The following is an 18,574-nucleotide window of genomic DNA, read 5'->3' as shown; positions in this document are numbered from 1 at the left end:
CATGTATTTCACGCATACTGAAAAAGTAATATTCTTCCAGTACTATCTATTTGTTTCATCTTCAGTCATGTTCTCTATATTTTTATTGTGGTTAAAATTATTCTCTCTGTCCAGATTATCACTTTAATCAGCTGTGTCAGTGGCAAGTATAATGGATTCTTCCAACTTATTGCTCATTATACACTACTTGCCTCTGAATAACTTCATGATCAGGTAAGATCATTTCCTCTAAATATTTTTTCTTTTAAAATGTCAATGAAAGAAGTTTGATCAACTAATTATTCCTTTCTTTCACTGATGGCGAGCTTGCTGTCAGTTGCTATCCTCTACGTTCTTTCAGTGCTGTTGAAAGCTGAGTCATGTGACCTGATTCTTCATCTTGAAATACATTTTTCACAGAACTCTGTCCTTTTGAGAATTTGTTGTTCTTTTTAAGACTCCATACCAGAAGTAACTACCTTATTACTTCTAATTTGTGTGGTTAAACTAGCTAATCTTAATTTAAAAAATCTGATTAAGAGTTGACATCACATTTTTAAAATTAGTTCTTATTTCATTTTTTTCCTTAATTTTACCCATTCTTAGCACCTAAATGTTACTTACCATTGATCAATTGTTTTTCATAAGCAAGCCTTTACCAGTACGATTTTTTTTAATTCACTGAATTAATTTCCTTTCTAATCCTGCGTGGTGGTGCTGCGGTAGCGTTGTCATCTCACAGTAAGATGTTGTCCTGTTCGATTCTCAGCTAGAGCATCTTCTGTGTGGAGACATGTGTGAATGGGCGTACCTTTGTTGAAGGTTGTGCGTCAGAGCTGGCAACTCAGCATGTAAAAATCTACTGCCAATCATTAGCGGACCGGAGTTCCGCTGTGACGACCCCTAACCGGGAAAACCCCAAAGATGCAACAACTGAATTAATTTCCTTTCTAATTTCTTTTAGTGTGGCTGGCAAGTTGATATGTGTTCCACTGAGGCTAGTCTCTTTTTCCATTCATTTTATTTTAAGAGCACAGCAACCTACAATGCATTGGCTACATGAGCTGTGTTTTTCTTCATTAGTTCAGATGCTATCACGGCAGTGACTATATTGATCATCTATGAGTTAAGCGTCACCTTTTGCATACAACAAAATCAGTAAACTTCTAAAAATTCTACTTATGTATGTATTCTGTATGAACATAGTCGCATCTTCCTGACTTGTTTTGAGAGTTTACTAAATGCAAAAGATCAGTGATGGTTTTTATTCTTATTGTTTTAAAACGAATGGTAGGATTTTTCAGTCTGAAAAACACTATAAACTCCAGCAGTTCCTTTAACTTCTATGATGCCTGCTCACAAACCTGCCAATGTTTTCTCAGCCTGAATGTAGCAGATCTATGAGTTGCTCTACAGCCTTGTAAAACCTGTAGCGGGTAAATCAAGATACATGATTTAATTGGCAAAAGGTGCAATTTTAAGTGTATTGAAAAGATATTCAAACTTATGACCTTTTTATGAATTCTGTGGAATTTATATCTGCAATGAGTGCTGTACAGTGGCATCAAACAATGGATGAACTTGTGACCTTCTTATGCAATGTACAAAGTTATAGTTGAAGTTTATAAATGTAATTATTATTCCCTGCGATTACATGATCTGTGAGTATTCCTAGACTATGAAGCTAAAGAACTATAAAAGTACAATTTGAAGCTTCTTTAAGGACATATTTAACTAAGACTTGGCAAACAGGCCTCTTACTAGGTAAATGTGAATTCCTTTTTAAATGCATCTTTAGTTTCTGAAGGAAGAGGCATTGGCTATAGCTGAAGACCCTGAGGTGAAGAAAATAAGTCAGAAAGAATAATCACCCTGCATCTCATGACTTTTCAGTTATCTTTGCATTTTGTCTTGGCTTGTACATTCTGGAAATTTAGCTACTTAGTCTTACAAATCGGTAATTCTTGCAGTCAAGAATAGGTATAGAAAAGTTTTATTATAGACAGATGTCTCTCTTTCATATACTATATTTGTTCAAAATTATTATTTGCCCACTCCCTGGGCAATTACATATTTCTGTGTATATTTAACTGTGAACTATACTCATTAGCTCATTCTTTCTTAAAAGGTTATTTTTATTTATTCACATTTAAAAGCTTGTAGCTGATAGTCTTTTTATTTATTTATGTATTCATTGACAAGAGGTTAAAGGGTGACAAGCTGCTGGCACCCATCTTTTGTTTCCCAGACATCTCTGCTACATAGTATAATTTCTGTTCAGAATTATTTAGTGTACTAAAAAGAGTGAAATAGTAACCTGTAGGTCTCCAGCTTGGTAATCTGTGGTTGGGGCAGTTTAATATCTTAGTCTAGGGCATTAGTCAGTAATGTTGGAGAGTAAGTCTTTCTTAGAAATGAGTGTGTATGTACGTGTGTGTGTGTGTGTGTGTGTGTGTGTGTGTGTGTGTGTGTGTGTGTGTGTGTGTGCGCCCACGTACATGTGTGTGATTTTATTCAAAGTACAGTTATAGCAGGTATGTGAGCACTGGAAGGCACTTAAACACAGAGAGTGTAATGATAAATGCATATGGGGATCTAGTTCAAATACTCTGCTTGGTGGAGTACTCAGTCTGAAACTTACACTTGGTTGGGGTGGCCATCACAGTTCATTTTAAGATTTTTAGATTAAAGATAATGTTTTGAATGTAGTGGTACAGATCTGATCTTATCCACATCTAACTTTACTGCTGCTTTAAAACATTTGTATTTAATGTAATAAGTAGGATGCAGGAAAAGTAATGGATTACATTTGCATTAAGTATAGTAACGCTTGTTGAAAAAAAATCTTATTGGCTCCACATTGAAATGTCAAGATAAGTTTGGATTTTCAGTTATTTAGTATACATATTCCAGGACTCATAAATCTGAGTCATGACATTTTAAATGGTTATCTACCATGTTTTATTTAATACCCTCTTCATTTTTCCTGTCATATGGGCTTATACCACTATAAGGCATAAAATATATTTCAGTATTTAAATGAGGATCTGTCCTTATTATTTATTTTATATGGTCCATAAGTTTCTTATACATTTTGAGAAGCATTATAAAATAAACAAGTTCTTTGTTTCCTCAAAATATATTATATTTTGCATGTGCATCAAAATATTCATACTGTATTTTTTTGCTGCTGCTCAGAATATTTTTTTTCCTTTCAATTTCTTTGTTTAATAGAACTTAATATTAGAAATCTATATCCTCAGAGAACTCTGTTAGATAAACACCACTTCAAATGCCATATCATTTCTTATGTAAGTCTAAAAGGGATACAGGCCTATGTGTATGCATGTCTGTGCATGCATGTGTTATGCATATGTAGTTACATATGTGTGCGTGTGTGTTTTGTATACAGGCATATGCATCTGAACTGCTGGGATTTAGGTATAAAACTATATTTTTGGTCCTTATATGTGACTATGCTCCTTCTACATTTACTGATGCTTGTCATAAAATCAGACATGTTTATGGGCATGTATCTTACTAAATAAATAAATTAAGCCTAGAGAAAGATTCCTTAATTGTACTGTATTGGGAGTAGTATGTAAAGAATTTCTATTGTGAAAAATAAGAAAAGTGTGCCTCTTTTTGACCATATGCTATGATTTTTACAGGACAGTTCCATGGTTTTTAATGCTTAGAGATTTAGAATTATGTTCTTCTGTTCCAACACAAATTGTGTTGTCTTACCAAAGAATGCCAGATATTTTATTTTTTACATTTCAGACCCCATATACACCATTTATCTGTTTTTTATTTGTACATTCTGTGTGCAGTACAGTTTTCCATTCTTTTCATAGCAAGGTGGTTTGGTCTTAGTTTCTTGCACAGGAAAACTTAAGAGTAATTTTTAATTTTTTTTTTGTTGCTGTTTGCAAATGGGAGGAGTGTAGAAATATCAGATTATTTTATGCTAAAATAAACAAAAAAACTAAAACATGACACTAATTTATTAAAATACATGTTTAAAAAAATCCATAAAACTTGTTAACACTGTGAATATCATCCATATAACATCTGGAATCCATTACACATCAAGGAATGTCATGACACCATTATTACTTAGCATATCAGTATAAAGTATGTCAATGGTCTTTTTTCCACTGGCTTTGTGCTAACAGTTTCATTAAGTAGAAGGGTCGTATTTGAACATCTTGCAAATGGTATGCCTTAACTTTTAATAACAAATTACGCCCCCTCACATTAGCGGGCCGGAGTTCCGCTGTGGTGACCCCTAATCAGGAAAAGCTGAAAGAGGAAGAAGAAGATGCTCAGTACTTGAAACATATCTCATCTGAATGCAGCTCACTTTACAGAGACTTTATCCAAACCATTATATATGTTATGTATGTTGAATGTGTGCATGTATGTATACTCACATCTTGTAACCTTTGTGGTCATTATGAACACAGCAAAAAGGCATTGACTACCCAACATATATAACTAGTTTAGTACTATATACTTTGCATGCTGCAGACAAACAATTTTTTTTTGTTTAGGTTAATACACAAATTTAACCTGTTTTATTTTTAAAGTCTTATGTCATCCACAGCAGATGGTTTATGTGTTAGTATAAAAGAGCACTTTTTAAATTTATTTTAGATAGTACTGCTTTTTTATTCTGTAGGTAGCTTTCTGTTTTATTTTACCTGCTTTTTTCCTGTTCTGTGGGCAGTATGATTAGAATTGGGTCAGAGAGTATCAGTTGATGGTGCATCTGAACTTTATGGCTAAGTTTAAAGTACCTTTGCAGCCTGAAATCTAAGGAAGAATTGATATATGGAAGTCCTTTTTACTTCTAATTTTTTTCCTGTTTATGTTTGGAAGGAATTTTGCATATTTTTAGTCTTAACATTGTTATTGCTATTATTATTTATTTTCTGTTTATTTATTCCTGTGATGAAGATTTTAGGGATTTATCAAAAAGGTAAGTTATTCTATGTATTCATATTTAGTTCATTTTATTTATTTAATTTATTGATTTCAGATGATTGCTATCATTATATGACTTATTGTGGGTAGAGTATTTAAGAATTTGTTTATTTATTAGTTTACTTATTTTTGTGTTTCACGTGTTTTGTTTGTATAGTTTTTCAATTTGCTTATTTTTATATGTTTTATATGTTTATGTAGAGATTAATATGTGTTACTGTAGGTGTTGATGTAGGTATGTATAAATGTAAGCTGAATTTGTAATGTATTTTTTTGGTGCCATGTATGTGTGTGCATTTATTATCTTTATTTTTATGTTATTTGTGTTATTGTGGTTTATGTTTGAATGTCTGTGCTTTTTACCATTGTGTATCTGAGGTGGCTTAGAGGTAAATCACTTTGGCTATGTTGTGCATGGTCCTCGGTTCAAGCCTAGCAGAGGTTGCTTGTTTGGGAGGGTGGCTTAATGGTTAAGGTGTTTGCCTTGCAAACACAAGGTGCAGGGTTTGAGTCTCACAAGGGATAACTGGCTAAGCTTAAAATGGCTCGCAAGGGCAGTTAGCTTAGTACTAATCTATGAACCTATATGTATGTACTTACTTTTAATATAGTATTATGTTATGTAAGTGTAAGTTTGTGCTGTAGTTGTGTGTGATTGTGATTAAGTGCATAATTATGCATTTATGTCACTTATGTTCGTGTGTGTGTGTGTGTGTGTGTGTGTGTGTGTGTGGCTTATGGGTGTTGGGTATATTGCTGTTTATACTGGTTTTGTAGTGTATAACGTATTATACCTGAGAACCTCAGTCACCTATTCATTCTATTTATCTTTTTTTTTTTTCATTTTTTTATATTCTATTTTCACATTAATTTAATTCATGTGATTTTTGCCTATTCAGGGAATTACATACACAGATTAAATAATGTTTTTGTTTCTCTGCATAATGAGGTGTTGTGGTAATAAGTTACTGAATGTCAACTTGCTTCTACTGTGAGTGGATGAATTAACTTGCCAAAGATCAGAATCCCCAAACTTCATTCCTCAAAAAAGCAACACCCCCAAAATTAAAAAAAAAATTTGTGGGGGGGGGGGTCTAACCTGTTTTACTTTTGAAATCACATGCCATGTATGACAGAGAATTTATGTGCTTATGGAAGTCTCCCCTCCTCATCCCCAAACTTATATATATCAACTCCACAGTCGCACCAACTGGAAGGAGGGGGGTGGGATTATTAGCAAAAATGGCATGACTTCCAGCACAACTCACTGACAGTGATTTCCTTTGGAGGAACTCTGACCCTTAGTGGGTTGAACTTAGCAAATGATGTTTGAGACTTCAATCTTCATTTCATCCATAAGTTACCCAAGCCAAGTTTCATTTTCAGTCTGTTTCAGTATAGGTGCATTGGACAATGTTTTCCTGGTATAAGCGTTCTGAACATTTAGTGCTGTTTCTTATATTTGCTAGTATGTTTATTATTGTAACACTGTATTTTAACCATATTTTGTAAAATTGGTATATTTTTTATTTTAACGTTTTTAGCACATTTCACCAATTTCCTGATTCAAATTTTTTATGTGTTTTGTTTTAATAGTTGTTTACTGTTGCTTTTCTTATTATTGTAGTTTTTTTATTAAGATATTTATTACTGCCATATCTGATTATAAGGATGATATTGTGGTGGTGGGTCAGTAGTGTCTTTTTTGAGTTCTCCCATGTTTGATTATTATTATTTTTTTATCATTGTTATCAATGGGAGAGAATGCTAACTTTTTATTTTAAATTTTTTAGGCTGGATTTAATGCTGTGGAGTGATGTATGGTTATATTATATTATAATTTTTTGGATGTGATATGTGTAGTACTTTTTATTTTATTTTCCTCACTATAGGCTATGGGATGAGTAGGTCTGGTTTATTTTGTTTAGGTTTGGTAGCATAATGTAATCAGCCTATAGATATACAGAGATACATAAATAATAATATATAGATAGAAAAATAGGTACATCAACAAAATCACATTGCAGTTATCTGTTCTGATATTGCAAAGTTACCTAAGACAAAAAAAGGATACTCTGTGTAGTATATAACGTACACACTTTAATCAATCATTGTGTGTGTGTGTGTGTGTGTGTGTGTGTGTGTGTGTGTGTGTGTGTGTGTGTGTGTATGTCTGTATTTTATATGCACTATTGATAACTTACTTTACCTGATATACTGCTGCTTTATTTCTTTGCATTTCCTTATATCATCGTGTCTATTTGCTGTATTCCTTATTTTTATAATTGAATGCATGATAATCAGTACTCATTACTGGGGTGTGAAGATGCATGTGTCTGCTCATGTCTCAAAGTTCGCTGATTTGTACTCTGTAAATCATGCAACTTTTTCTATGCATTTCAGAGTCATCACTGCATCAAATGAATTCATTAGGAGGCAGCCCAAGGCAAAGGGACAATTGTAATTAATGTCAACTGATGAGTTTATTAGTTTTGAGCTTTGAAGTGTCCTACAAATAGAACTTAGCCTCATTTTCTTCAGATAATAGACCAGGTGATGTTTATACTATGACTATCAACAGCAGAAATTTGCTGTTAGTAGTTTAGATCATCTGACTAATTTCTGGTATTAGGTCATAGAATTACAATACCCAAACTGCAGGTAATTTTCTTTATCAATTTTGATCCCAAGGAATTTTATGTTTAGCAACTTCAAAGCATGTCTGGTACTTGGTGATTTTGTACAGTACTTAGAGGGCTTACTCGCTGACATTTAGCATGTACATTTCGTCACTAGCAAATTATATTTCTGTATGCATATTTGTTGTCATTGTTTAAGTCTCAAAGTGAAAACACTAATTTTTTTTTTCCAAATCTCTTTTTATAAACTGTGAGTTTCTTATTACAAAGGTACTGACCTAACGTCTGAAGCTGCTGTTTCAATTGGGGTACCACAGCCCATCTTTTCTCAGGACAGTCCATATTTAGTCTGTTCCCTGTGGGGTAAAAACATGAAGGATTTCAAGTGCTGGTATTATAGGGGAAACTACTTTTCTACTTTCTCTATAATACTGCAGATGACTGTGGTAGTATAACATAAATGGTTTAATGTGACAGCAAACAACAGAAACAGTCATCTTTTTAAAACAAAGGTTATTTTACCAATAACAGAAATATAGGTCTGCTCTATCATTTGCTCTCCAAAATCTTATGTTTCAGTTAGTTATGTCCCACTTTGGGCATCTATAAAGGTAGTAATCCAATGTTTCAGTTGTTCAATAAAGTGAAATATATTTGTTAATATTATCGAAAATGTCATGATACCATTTCTATAGCATGATACCCTTTGAATGTCATGATATCAAAGGTTTGCATTCTATGTGAATTGTATTCTCAATAATTTGGATTTGTTCCCAAAACTGATAAAATATTAATGGAACTAAAATTATATAACCTTATGCTTCAGTGAACCAGTATTTAAAACACAATGGATCAATATGATAAGATTTGTGGTGTATTTATTTAAGCCAGAATCATGCAGATTTCATATCATCCCCAATGGTAAACTTTTTTCATATTCATCATGCAGAATATTATGCTAAAAAACACTCTTTTGATGGAACACATAAATATTCAACAAGAATTTTAATTATACTGGGGCTCTGTATATCAGCTATACTCTGAAAAATTAAAGCTGGTCGGATTCATTAACTCAGTAGCCCATCACGTCTTTCAGTCTCATCCTATGATCTTTAGGAATCTAAGGTTTTGTTGGAGATTGTCAGCTTTTCCCTCCTAAAGTGCTGAGATATGCTTCCGTTTACACACACACACACACACACACACACACACACACACACACACACACACACACACACACATATATATATATATATATATAAATCTTGCAGAGTTAGAATTCAGACCACTGCTTGTGGTTTATGATTACTGACAGAGTGTTTGCAATCTGAAGGCTATTCTTAACAATATTTTTCACTTTATTCTGCTGGATCCCAAACTGAAGACCACTGTGCCACCTAAAAAGGTCAGGTTAGCTGCCATGGAAGTAAGCTATTGAATTTTCATGGTGTTGTTCAAACCACACTTTTTCAGTTACCACAACTGCTCTACCATGAAACAATTCAAAGTGAGAAATATCATACTGTAAGATCATGTACTATTTAAGGAGGATAGTCTCATAAAATGACTCATTTGTAACTCTGCTAGTAGTAATAGAACAATATGTCTACACTGCCAGCCCATTTAAGAAGATTGAAGGGCCTGTGCATTTACTTTTGCACTTAAGATTTCCCTTAAAAATAATACTTCCTCTGTTTTACATATCATTTGTAATCTAAGTTTTGTGCTTAATCGACTTGCATTTTTCTGCATATATTCTTTCTTGATTCCCTTTTTCTATGTTTTTGTCTTTGCCCCGTATTTAATTCTGTCTTCTTCATATGAAACCCTTTCTCTTTCTCCCTCCTTTTCCTCGGTCTATGTTCAGCATTCTGTTTTGGCATGTTCTAGCCTTTGTCATCAATGAGTTCATTACTATGTCTCTTTTTCAGATCCTGTACTCTTTCTGTTGAGTGTGGTTTTAGACAAGTGACTTATTAATGTAGCTCAGTTTATTCTATTCACTTGCACCTTGATGTCAGGTCATTTACTCTCTTTTCCTTATGGATTGTCCTAGCCATCACCAGTCACAATTACAACCTGCCTAGCAGGATACACAATCATTGCATGTTTATTTCCTTCTACCCTTACTGTTTCTCTGATGATGTAACTCTGTTCCCAGAACTGGGTACCAGGTTATACAGATGTATATCTAAGGATAAATACAATCTATACAACAATTCACATATGTAGTAATAAGAACAAATAATTTTTTATGGAGCATGTTAAGCCATAATTGTATTTAAGGTCATCTAGACCATCAGAAAGATTGAACAAGAAGTCCTGTTTTTTTTGTTTTATTTTTTTATGACTTTTACACTAGGTACCAGCCCACTGATTCAGGTGAAGATTAGCCATATTTGCTGCAGATAACTTGGCTCACATGCATTCCCAGGTCCTGTAAGGTCAGCCTGGGAGGGACAATGTATTGGTCTATAATGTACTTGCCTCTTTTAAGTAGACTATAGAGACCTTTGATTGGCAGTAATCTAGAGGAGCTCTAAGTGAGGAATGGCAGCATATGGTAACATAGTTTGGAGACACAACCCTGCCTCCATTGTGGTAATATAGCTTATAGAGACACAACCTATCCTCCATTATGGTAACATAGTTTAATGACACAACCCATCCTCCATTAATCTAACACAGTTTAGAGACACAACCTAGCCTCCATTATGGTAACATAGTTTAGAGCCGCAACCCACCTCCATTATGGTAGCATAGTTTAGAGACACAACCCATCCTCCATTATAGTAACATAGTTTAGAGACACAACCCATCCTCCATTATGGTAACATAGTTTAGAGACACAACCCGTCCACTATTATGTTAACATGGTTTAGAGACACAGCACATCCTCCATTATGGTAACATAGTTTAGAGACATAACCCATCCTCCTATATCTCAGTCATAGGAGTACTCACGCCAAATGAGTCTGTTGCTGTCTTGCCTGGATTATCAGGGTAGATCAACAAAAGGCCACCCCCCCATCATAGTTTAACAAATGTCACTATCACTTCCTCTTCCAGCTCTCACATATTATGGGAATGGACAGGGAGTCAGTCAGTGAAGTTAATCCCTGATGGTAAACTCTGCTGGTGTGGCAAAAGGTGGACTGTTGTTAAGAGTTAAAGAAAAAAAAATATGACTTGCCTCTGCTTGAACTTATATTTTATTTATGTTGTGTCAAAATATAGGCAAATATGATGCAAGTGTGATGTACTGTATTTTTCACCTTCATCATATCTTAGCTTTCCTTTTTTGTCTCCCCAGCTCATGGATGTGCAGACTGCAGGATAGGTTTGACCAACCCTTCAGGATACTTCACTTCACCCTGTTATCCTAGCGTCTACCCTAACAGCCAAGCATGTGAATGGAAGATTTTAGCCCCTCCTGGATTCATCATTAAACTAATTTTTGTGGACTTTGAACTTGAAGAAGCTCAGAAATGTATATATGATTATGTTGTCGTGTACACTGGAGAATCTAGCCGGACATTCTGTGGCCTCACTGCCAACCGTTTATCATTCACCTCAACTGGTAACACAATGAATATTTCATTTACATCTGATTTTAGTGTACAGAAGAAAGGATTCAATGCTACATACTGGCATGGTAAGAAGTAGGAAGTAAAGACACAATGTGACTTGCTTTTCTTTGTTTGTCATTAGCGCTATTTAACAAGTATTTTGTATGAGATACTGAGACTGAAACTTGGACGAAAAAAGAGAATTTTAAACATAATGAAGGTTTCTGTTACCAGGGCTGCATTTGTCTTGGACACAATGGTCTCAACATTGTTCTAGTTCAAGCACTTACTGTTTTGGCTATAGGCAATGTGGAAATTTAAAAAATTATATTTTTTTCTGACAATATATATCTATAAAAGCTGTAACATTGTCTATGGCATAACCAAACTGTCTAGAAAGTACATAGCTGCTCCTATAAACATGTTGACTGGCAATGTTTGTACAATAACACTAACATTGCTAGTTCAGTGCTATTTGCATGCTGTTGCTACTGTTGTAATACATAGTATTTGTTTCCATGGTAATCATTTGAAAAAATTCCTGATCCCCAATATAATGACCATTACTAGGGCAGATAGCCTAGTATGAACCTATGAACCCTTTGTCTCTGATTTCTGTTTTGTTTCCTTGTCTGCCAGATTATTTTTTATTTAAATCTATTTTAAATGTCAATGATGAGAAAATTACAGTGACAAGAAGTTCATTTCCCTATAGCCTCCATGTTTATATCTACGTATGACCAACTGTCTGTACTGAGACTCCTAGTTAAGGCCCACTGTGCCTGTCATATCACAAGAACACCATCAGACTCTACTTGGTGTGAAATTCTTTACGTTAACACCGGTGAAAATGAAGCTGTTGTTTGAGAATGCAAGCATGTTACTGTTGCTACATTCAACTTCAGTGTGTTTGTGTCATCAGAGATTGAGTTGCTGTCAGGTGCTCACAACTCAGATCATAACTTGGCAGCATCTTAGTTGTATTTAGAAAGTGAACTGTACTAGCAGAAGGATGAAGGGTGATAATGACTCAGAAAATCATAAACATGACTAACCTCTTGATATGCCCAGTATAAAATAATAGACTTTTTTTTCTTTTTTTCTTGCAGCATTTCCATGTTTTCTTAAAATATAAGAAAATAATATTTGTCATGGTATTGAGACTGTTGTCATTTTACAACAGTGAGATTGTATCACATATTTATTTATTTGTTTATTTATTTGATAGCTGAGTTGTTGAGCTGTTCGACAGAACCCTTTTCAGCATGACCTTGGTCTGAAGATACAAAAGGCTAACATAGGATATATGAATCAAATAAATTAGTCATATGTTTATATACATACATACATACACACGCACATATAGACACATACAAAACACACACACATTGAAGAAACTTAATGCTTGTGTTTGTAATGTCATGTATGTGTGTGCCTGTCTGTTTGAATTAATGGATGCGTTCACAGGTATAAAACCGAATTCTTAGTCAAATGTTTTGCACTTGTTGATGGATGTTGTGTAGAGTACATTATGGAACCAGTTCATTTTGGACTTGACAACAAACATCAGACAGTATTGAAAAAAATGACGTGTTTGAATACAGTAGCTACATCCTGAAGTATGCAGAAAACACATTTTGTCAGGATCTTAGTGCAGCTCCTCCTTGGAGTTTGGGCCATAGTTATACTGGCTTTGTAGCTGTTCCTTGTATTTTTGGAGGTAATCTGTGAGCTATCTGTCAGCTATACAGGAGAGACTTTGTGAGGTTATTAATATTACATGGTCCTATCACAATCCTCAGAACAGTAGATCTGAAAGTTTGAAAATGTATTAAGTCTGAGGTTGCTGTATCTCATTGTATACTCTAAACATATCTCCGAAACCTTATTTTCGGGGGGGGGGGGACACCTGGTCCTCTCAGACCCGCTCCCATATAAGTATATTAACTGTACAACCATAGAGAAAAGAGAATGTTCCTCCAACACTGAATCACTTGCACACACGTAAACTTTTAGAAATGGCTGCAAAACATAATAGAGGGCATTACCACATTACAAATACTGGTAAACACTAATTTGCATTGTAACTCCTGTGTTCTAAAATCACAGCAGCAGTTATTTTCTGTACCATTAAACAATATTCAGTTAAATACATTTTGAGCAAATGTAGTGTTGGTGAAATGAATTTTAGACAAAAGGAACCACATTTATTTGTCAATAAAATGAGCTGATGAAATGAACCAAACCAATATATAAGCAGCAGGGGTGTATAGAGTGCAGCACCCTCCCCAGTGCCATGAGTATATGGGTGAATTTGAACTTTAAAACTATAGGAGATAGTTTCAGAATTCATGTTAGTACTCACAAGATCAGGTATCACATGTTCGATAAGGAGCCATTGCTGATATGCATTTTGGATTTCTTATAGCTGTGTCCTGGATTACTTTTGCTGAACCATTTTATCCTATCTATTCAGTACAGACACTCTGTGTCTGTTAGGAAGACTGATTATTTTATGCACCTCACTGTTATCTGTCAATGAAACATTTTGATATCCTGTTACTTTTAGTTGGAACACCTCTGATTTGCTTTAGTACGATTTTTAATGCGGGGAAAAGTAAATGTAGACAGAAAGTGAAAAGTAATGAGCAGTAATTATTTAATGACTATGATACACTCATATGTTTTGCTTGGTGATTAAAAAAAACATGACTGCATAGATATTTTTATGTGTTTCTTGCCCTACCCTTTCTATACACATACAAAAACAAACAAACAAATTTAGCTGATAATGTTACTGTTTACTAATGGCTAAAATGTACTTAAGTTAAAGTTCATCTAAGAATTCTGGTACCAGTGGTGAAATTCTCACATTCTGTTGAGTTCTTATATATGCCTATTTGCAAGTCAAGGTCTCTGTTAATGAATCAGTGACATATGGCCAGTGATTGTCCTAATACTCAAGTTAGTTGTTCCATGGCACTGTAAACATCTTGAGCCATAGGCAAATGCAACATTATTCCACCTCCCATATAGTAACACATATAACCCACCTCCCAGAGGACCACCTGTCCTGCCTTCTGCATAGTGACACATAATGCTCATTGTTGACTAGGATCACATACTGTACAGTGACACATAGTACTCATTTTCTAGGGACATCCAAATGCCACATCTAAGTGTGCACAATAGTCTCGATGTTCCTATGATTTGGTATGCCACATGAGTTCACATTACATCAGAATAGTTTTTGTATAGTTTAGCTATACAGCTAACTTAAATTGCATGCTGCTTTGTCAACATGACATAGATACCTTGTGGGAAAGTTCTGCTCACATGAGCAAACCATGTAGACATAGGCACCTTGTTGCATCCAGGCAGAGAAGGGAGCCTATGGACAGATAAACCCCTCTAATTATAGGAGCACATGTGGAAAAATGATGGCATTCTGCCCTGCAGAACGGAAGTCACAAGACAGCTGGTACACAGAAACGTGCTGTGTCGCCTACTTTAATGCATAGATATTCCCAGCGCTACATATTTCTGCCTGGCATACCTTTGCCCTGAAAGATAATCCTGCACTTTTGATTGCCCATTCTGTGCTTAAGTACACATTGTGTTCTAATGATTGGGTACAATATGGGTTTCATTCCTGCCTTTCCAATATTTTGAGAATGGTCAAAAGTTTAGCAGTAGCCTCTTGCATATTCTGGAAAGATTAACTCTTTGTGTATGCTTTATTCCCATTTGGTTAAAACAAAATATTGTACAGTATGGTATATTAGAGTTGCCTGCCTTGAAGACCCTTAGCACTACTGTTTGAACCACCATATCTCCTTCTCATTGACCTCTTGGAGTCTATTTTCTGTAAAGAACCTCTTGTGTTAATGCATGTACTCCTCCCTAACTTTTAATATTAGGAGCCACCTTGGCTACCTCCCCTCAGGTTCTAGGAAGTGGGATCTGAGAGAAAGGCCTATCTCAGTTCTCTCCTTGTGATCCTCCCTGGTTCTTCTTCCAATGGAAGTTTAATATGTTTCTACAATTACGTACTATATTCAGGCTTGCTGCAACCAAACATCTCTATTTCCGAAGTATCCCCTTCCACAGGAAACTCAGCACCTTTTGACATCCATGACTTAAATTTAGGCTTGTAAATTAATATTAGCTTTTCCTGAAATCCCAGTATTTGACCTCTGTTGGAGGTATGGGCATTTACTGTATCTCATCCCTTATACTTTTTCCACATGGTTGTTTCCATGTATGCAAGGTACCATGTCATGAAAGTAATTAAAACATCTTCTGGGATATCACTATCACACAGACACCTACTGTCTCCCCACCTGTCTTCCCATTCATAGTGAATCCTTTTCATTGACACTTGGAAATATTTCCCTTCCATGGCCTTATCAGAAGTGAACTACCCAAAGAAGTAATGTTCTTCCATACCAACTGTAGAATTAAGAATAATTATGTCTGATACAGTATCCCTCTTAACAAGGCTTCTTTATTCTGTACAAGGGCAGGATGGAGGCTTTATGAAATTGTGGACCAGCTACAGTTTCATGGCAATCCACCTCTATCATAGTTCTAACTCTGTTTTCTGCCTCATGTTTTTTGCTCCCCATTCAGTCTCAGTGGTATTTGGACCATTCATGCCCTGTTTTATAATGTTGGAAATATTTAAGCCCATGATCATGGCATGTACTCAAACTAATGGTTCCACTTTTGCCTGTGGAACCTAATGTGATGCTTTAGACTGCCTCCCACATTTCATTATACCAATGTATAAACCTGGATTTAACCCCACTTGTGCATTTCTGCATTTGTTCCCTGCTAGTTAGTCCATTAGATATCTCTATATCTTGCCCATTTCTTCCACAGTGTGACACTGCAATCTTTTAACCGGATTTTCATCACTTTTGCCAAAGTACTGAGTGTGCAAATAGATTACTGTAACAGCTGACATAATTATATGGGACATATCCTACCAAGTATTGGACATCTAGCCAGTCTGCAAAACTTTGAGCTCAGTTCTCACTCTCTCTGTTAGGATGAGAGTACCATTATTATAAGTCTCCCAACATTTCAAAATTATTAACTTGAAATATGCTCACTCCTATTAAAGTAAGTGTTTATCTCTTTCTTCTGGGTTTCTCTTACAGTATGGTACAAACACCAAACCACACAAGCTCCCAAAAGAAGCTGAAACACTAGGCATTCTCCTCAAACAAATGAAACACCAATCACTGCTGTAGCTGCCAATTTTCTTTCTTTATTCAGTACATCCTGGTACCTTGGCCTCATAGGCCTTCAATGGAATAACTTCATACAATCCAAGCAGCTTTTTATATTCCAGCTCAACATTAATTCATCTTGATTTGATTAAATAATTAAATTATTGAATTATTTAAACAATGAAATACTTTCTTTACTCATTATGCAGCTTAGAGCTTAAATATGTGCCCCCCCCCCACACTTTCACATACATCATAACTATATTAAATAAATTAACCCAAGTAATTTCCCAAGTAACACTTTTTTTTAAAAGGAATAAATCACTTCTATTACTTAATGAAATAACATATATTCACATTTCTTCATACACCACAATAACTTACACATTTGAACACATAAAAATGCTTTTCAACCTCTCCCAAGACTCAGTTACAAATATTTATCCATGACCTATTGAATTTATTTTATTAAATATAAAATTTTTAATTCTTATTTTATTGCACATATTTTTTACTATTGATATTAATTTATTCATCCAAAATTCATTGCTTTTTAAACTAACCAACACATTTATTCTGTAAATAAGCTAAAATCCATCCACTAGATTTAAAATTTAAATGCCCCAATCAATATTCAGATTGAGACCCCTAGGATATAGAGTGTCCAAATATACTATTAATTTAGTTTCTAACTTAATCAACTTTTTTTTAAATTCACCCCCCATAGTATGTTCTTCAAAGGGCTTTGTTAATACACTAAAGAAAAAACTATCTATACTACCCCCATGTGTGTCGCAAAAGTGTTGTGCCACTGGGCTATCCAATCTCTTATTTCTTACATCGCCCAAGTGCTCCAGTATTCTAAGTTTCGCCTTTCTTTTTGTCTGTCCTACATACCATTTACAAGGTGTACATCCACATCCAATGATGTAGACTACACCACACAAATTGCAACTAAATTAATTTTTAACCAAAAACATTTTTCCATTTATTATTCATTCATCAATATTTTTTTAATTTATCACATACTTTGCAAATCCCACATGGAAATACTCCCTTTCTTTTAACCGAATCAACCTTATTTCTTGTTCTTAACAACTCTTTTAGATTATTAAGTCTACCATACGAAAAGGTAACTTTCGCAGGAAATAGCTTTCCTACTACTTCATCCCTACATACCACTGGCCAAAGGTCATTTACTAACCCCCTAAGTACTTCAAAAAGGGGAGAGAATTTGTTCACAAAGAAAAGGGGTACTACACCCACCTTCTCCATTTTGTTTTTCCTGATGAACTCTTGAATAGAAACACCACCTTTCTTTTATAACTCGTGTTTCTCTTCAGTTTATTTAAAGCTTCACTTTTATGTTCTATACTATATCCACACTTTAATAATCTTTTCTTAACTAGATCAAATTCCCCTCTCCAACATTTTTTTATCAGAAGTATTGGTCATTATTCTTCTGAACTCATCATAAGGAAGTGATTTAATCAAATGACCAGGATGAGCACTGTTAGCTTCCAAAAAGCTATCCGCAGCTGTATCCTTATGGTATGGTTTATACTGCAAAACACCCCTTTCATCTACATAAAGTTCAACATCCAAGAATTGCATTCTATTCCTACTAGTTCTATTGGTAAATTCCAAGCCACAAGTGTTTTGACCAAGTAATTTCATAAATTGAGCAAACTCATTAATCTCCCCCTGCACACAAAAATCAAATTGTCAATGAACCTTTTAAACATGATAACGCTGCCCTTAAAAAAAATCTGAAACATACACAAACATATTTTCAAAATGTGCCATGAATAAAACTGCATAAGATGGGGCAAAGGCCATCCCCATTGCAGTTCCTTCCAATTGCAAGTAATAATCATGTTCAAAAACAAAGTAATTATGCATTAAAGCAAATTCTAACAACTGACAACAGTAAGTGGGTTTAGGTCCCTCACCCAACATTTTAACCACTGCTTCCAGGCCCATCTCGATATTAATATTGGTGTACAGGGACTTGACATCCACATAGGCACGATAAAGGCTTGGTTTCCAATGAATCTTTTTAATGTTTTCCAATGTTTTTTTTTTGCTTCCCATTCAGTCTCAGTGGTATTTGGACCATTCATGCCCTGTTTTATAATGTTGGAAGTATTTCTGCCCATGA

The 18,574-nt window shown here is 34.8% G+C and overlaps 1 protein-coding gene across 5 annotated transcripts in view; it reads left to right on the top strand.

Moving 5' to 3' along the window:
• Positions 1-18,574, top strand: part of ADGRG6 (adhesion G protein-coupled receptor G6) — a 1,156,656-nt gene that overhangs the window by 548,980 nt on the left and 589,102 nt on the right. For all 5 annotated transcript variants that reach the window (XM_044058511.1, XM_044058431.1, XM_044058747.1 and 2 more), the window contains exon 3: positions 10,921-11,262. In XM_044058511.1, coding sequence (XP_043914446.1) covers positions 10,921-11,262 — 342 coding nt within the window. The remainder of the gene's footprint in view (positions 1-10,920; positions 11,263-18,574) is intronic.

The sequence above is a fragment of the Protopterus annectens genome, chromosome 1.part0 (genome assembly GCF_019279795.1).
Source record: "Protopterus annectens isolate FY-2018-M chromosome 1.part0, PAN1.0, whole genome shotgun sequence".
Classification (NCBI taxonomy): domain Eukaryota; kingdom Metazoa; phylum Chordata; order Ceratodontiformes; family Protopteridae; genus Protopterus; species Protopterus annectens.
Note: the sequence above shows the minus strand (reverse complement) of the source record. Positions and strands in the feature narration are given on the sequence as shown.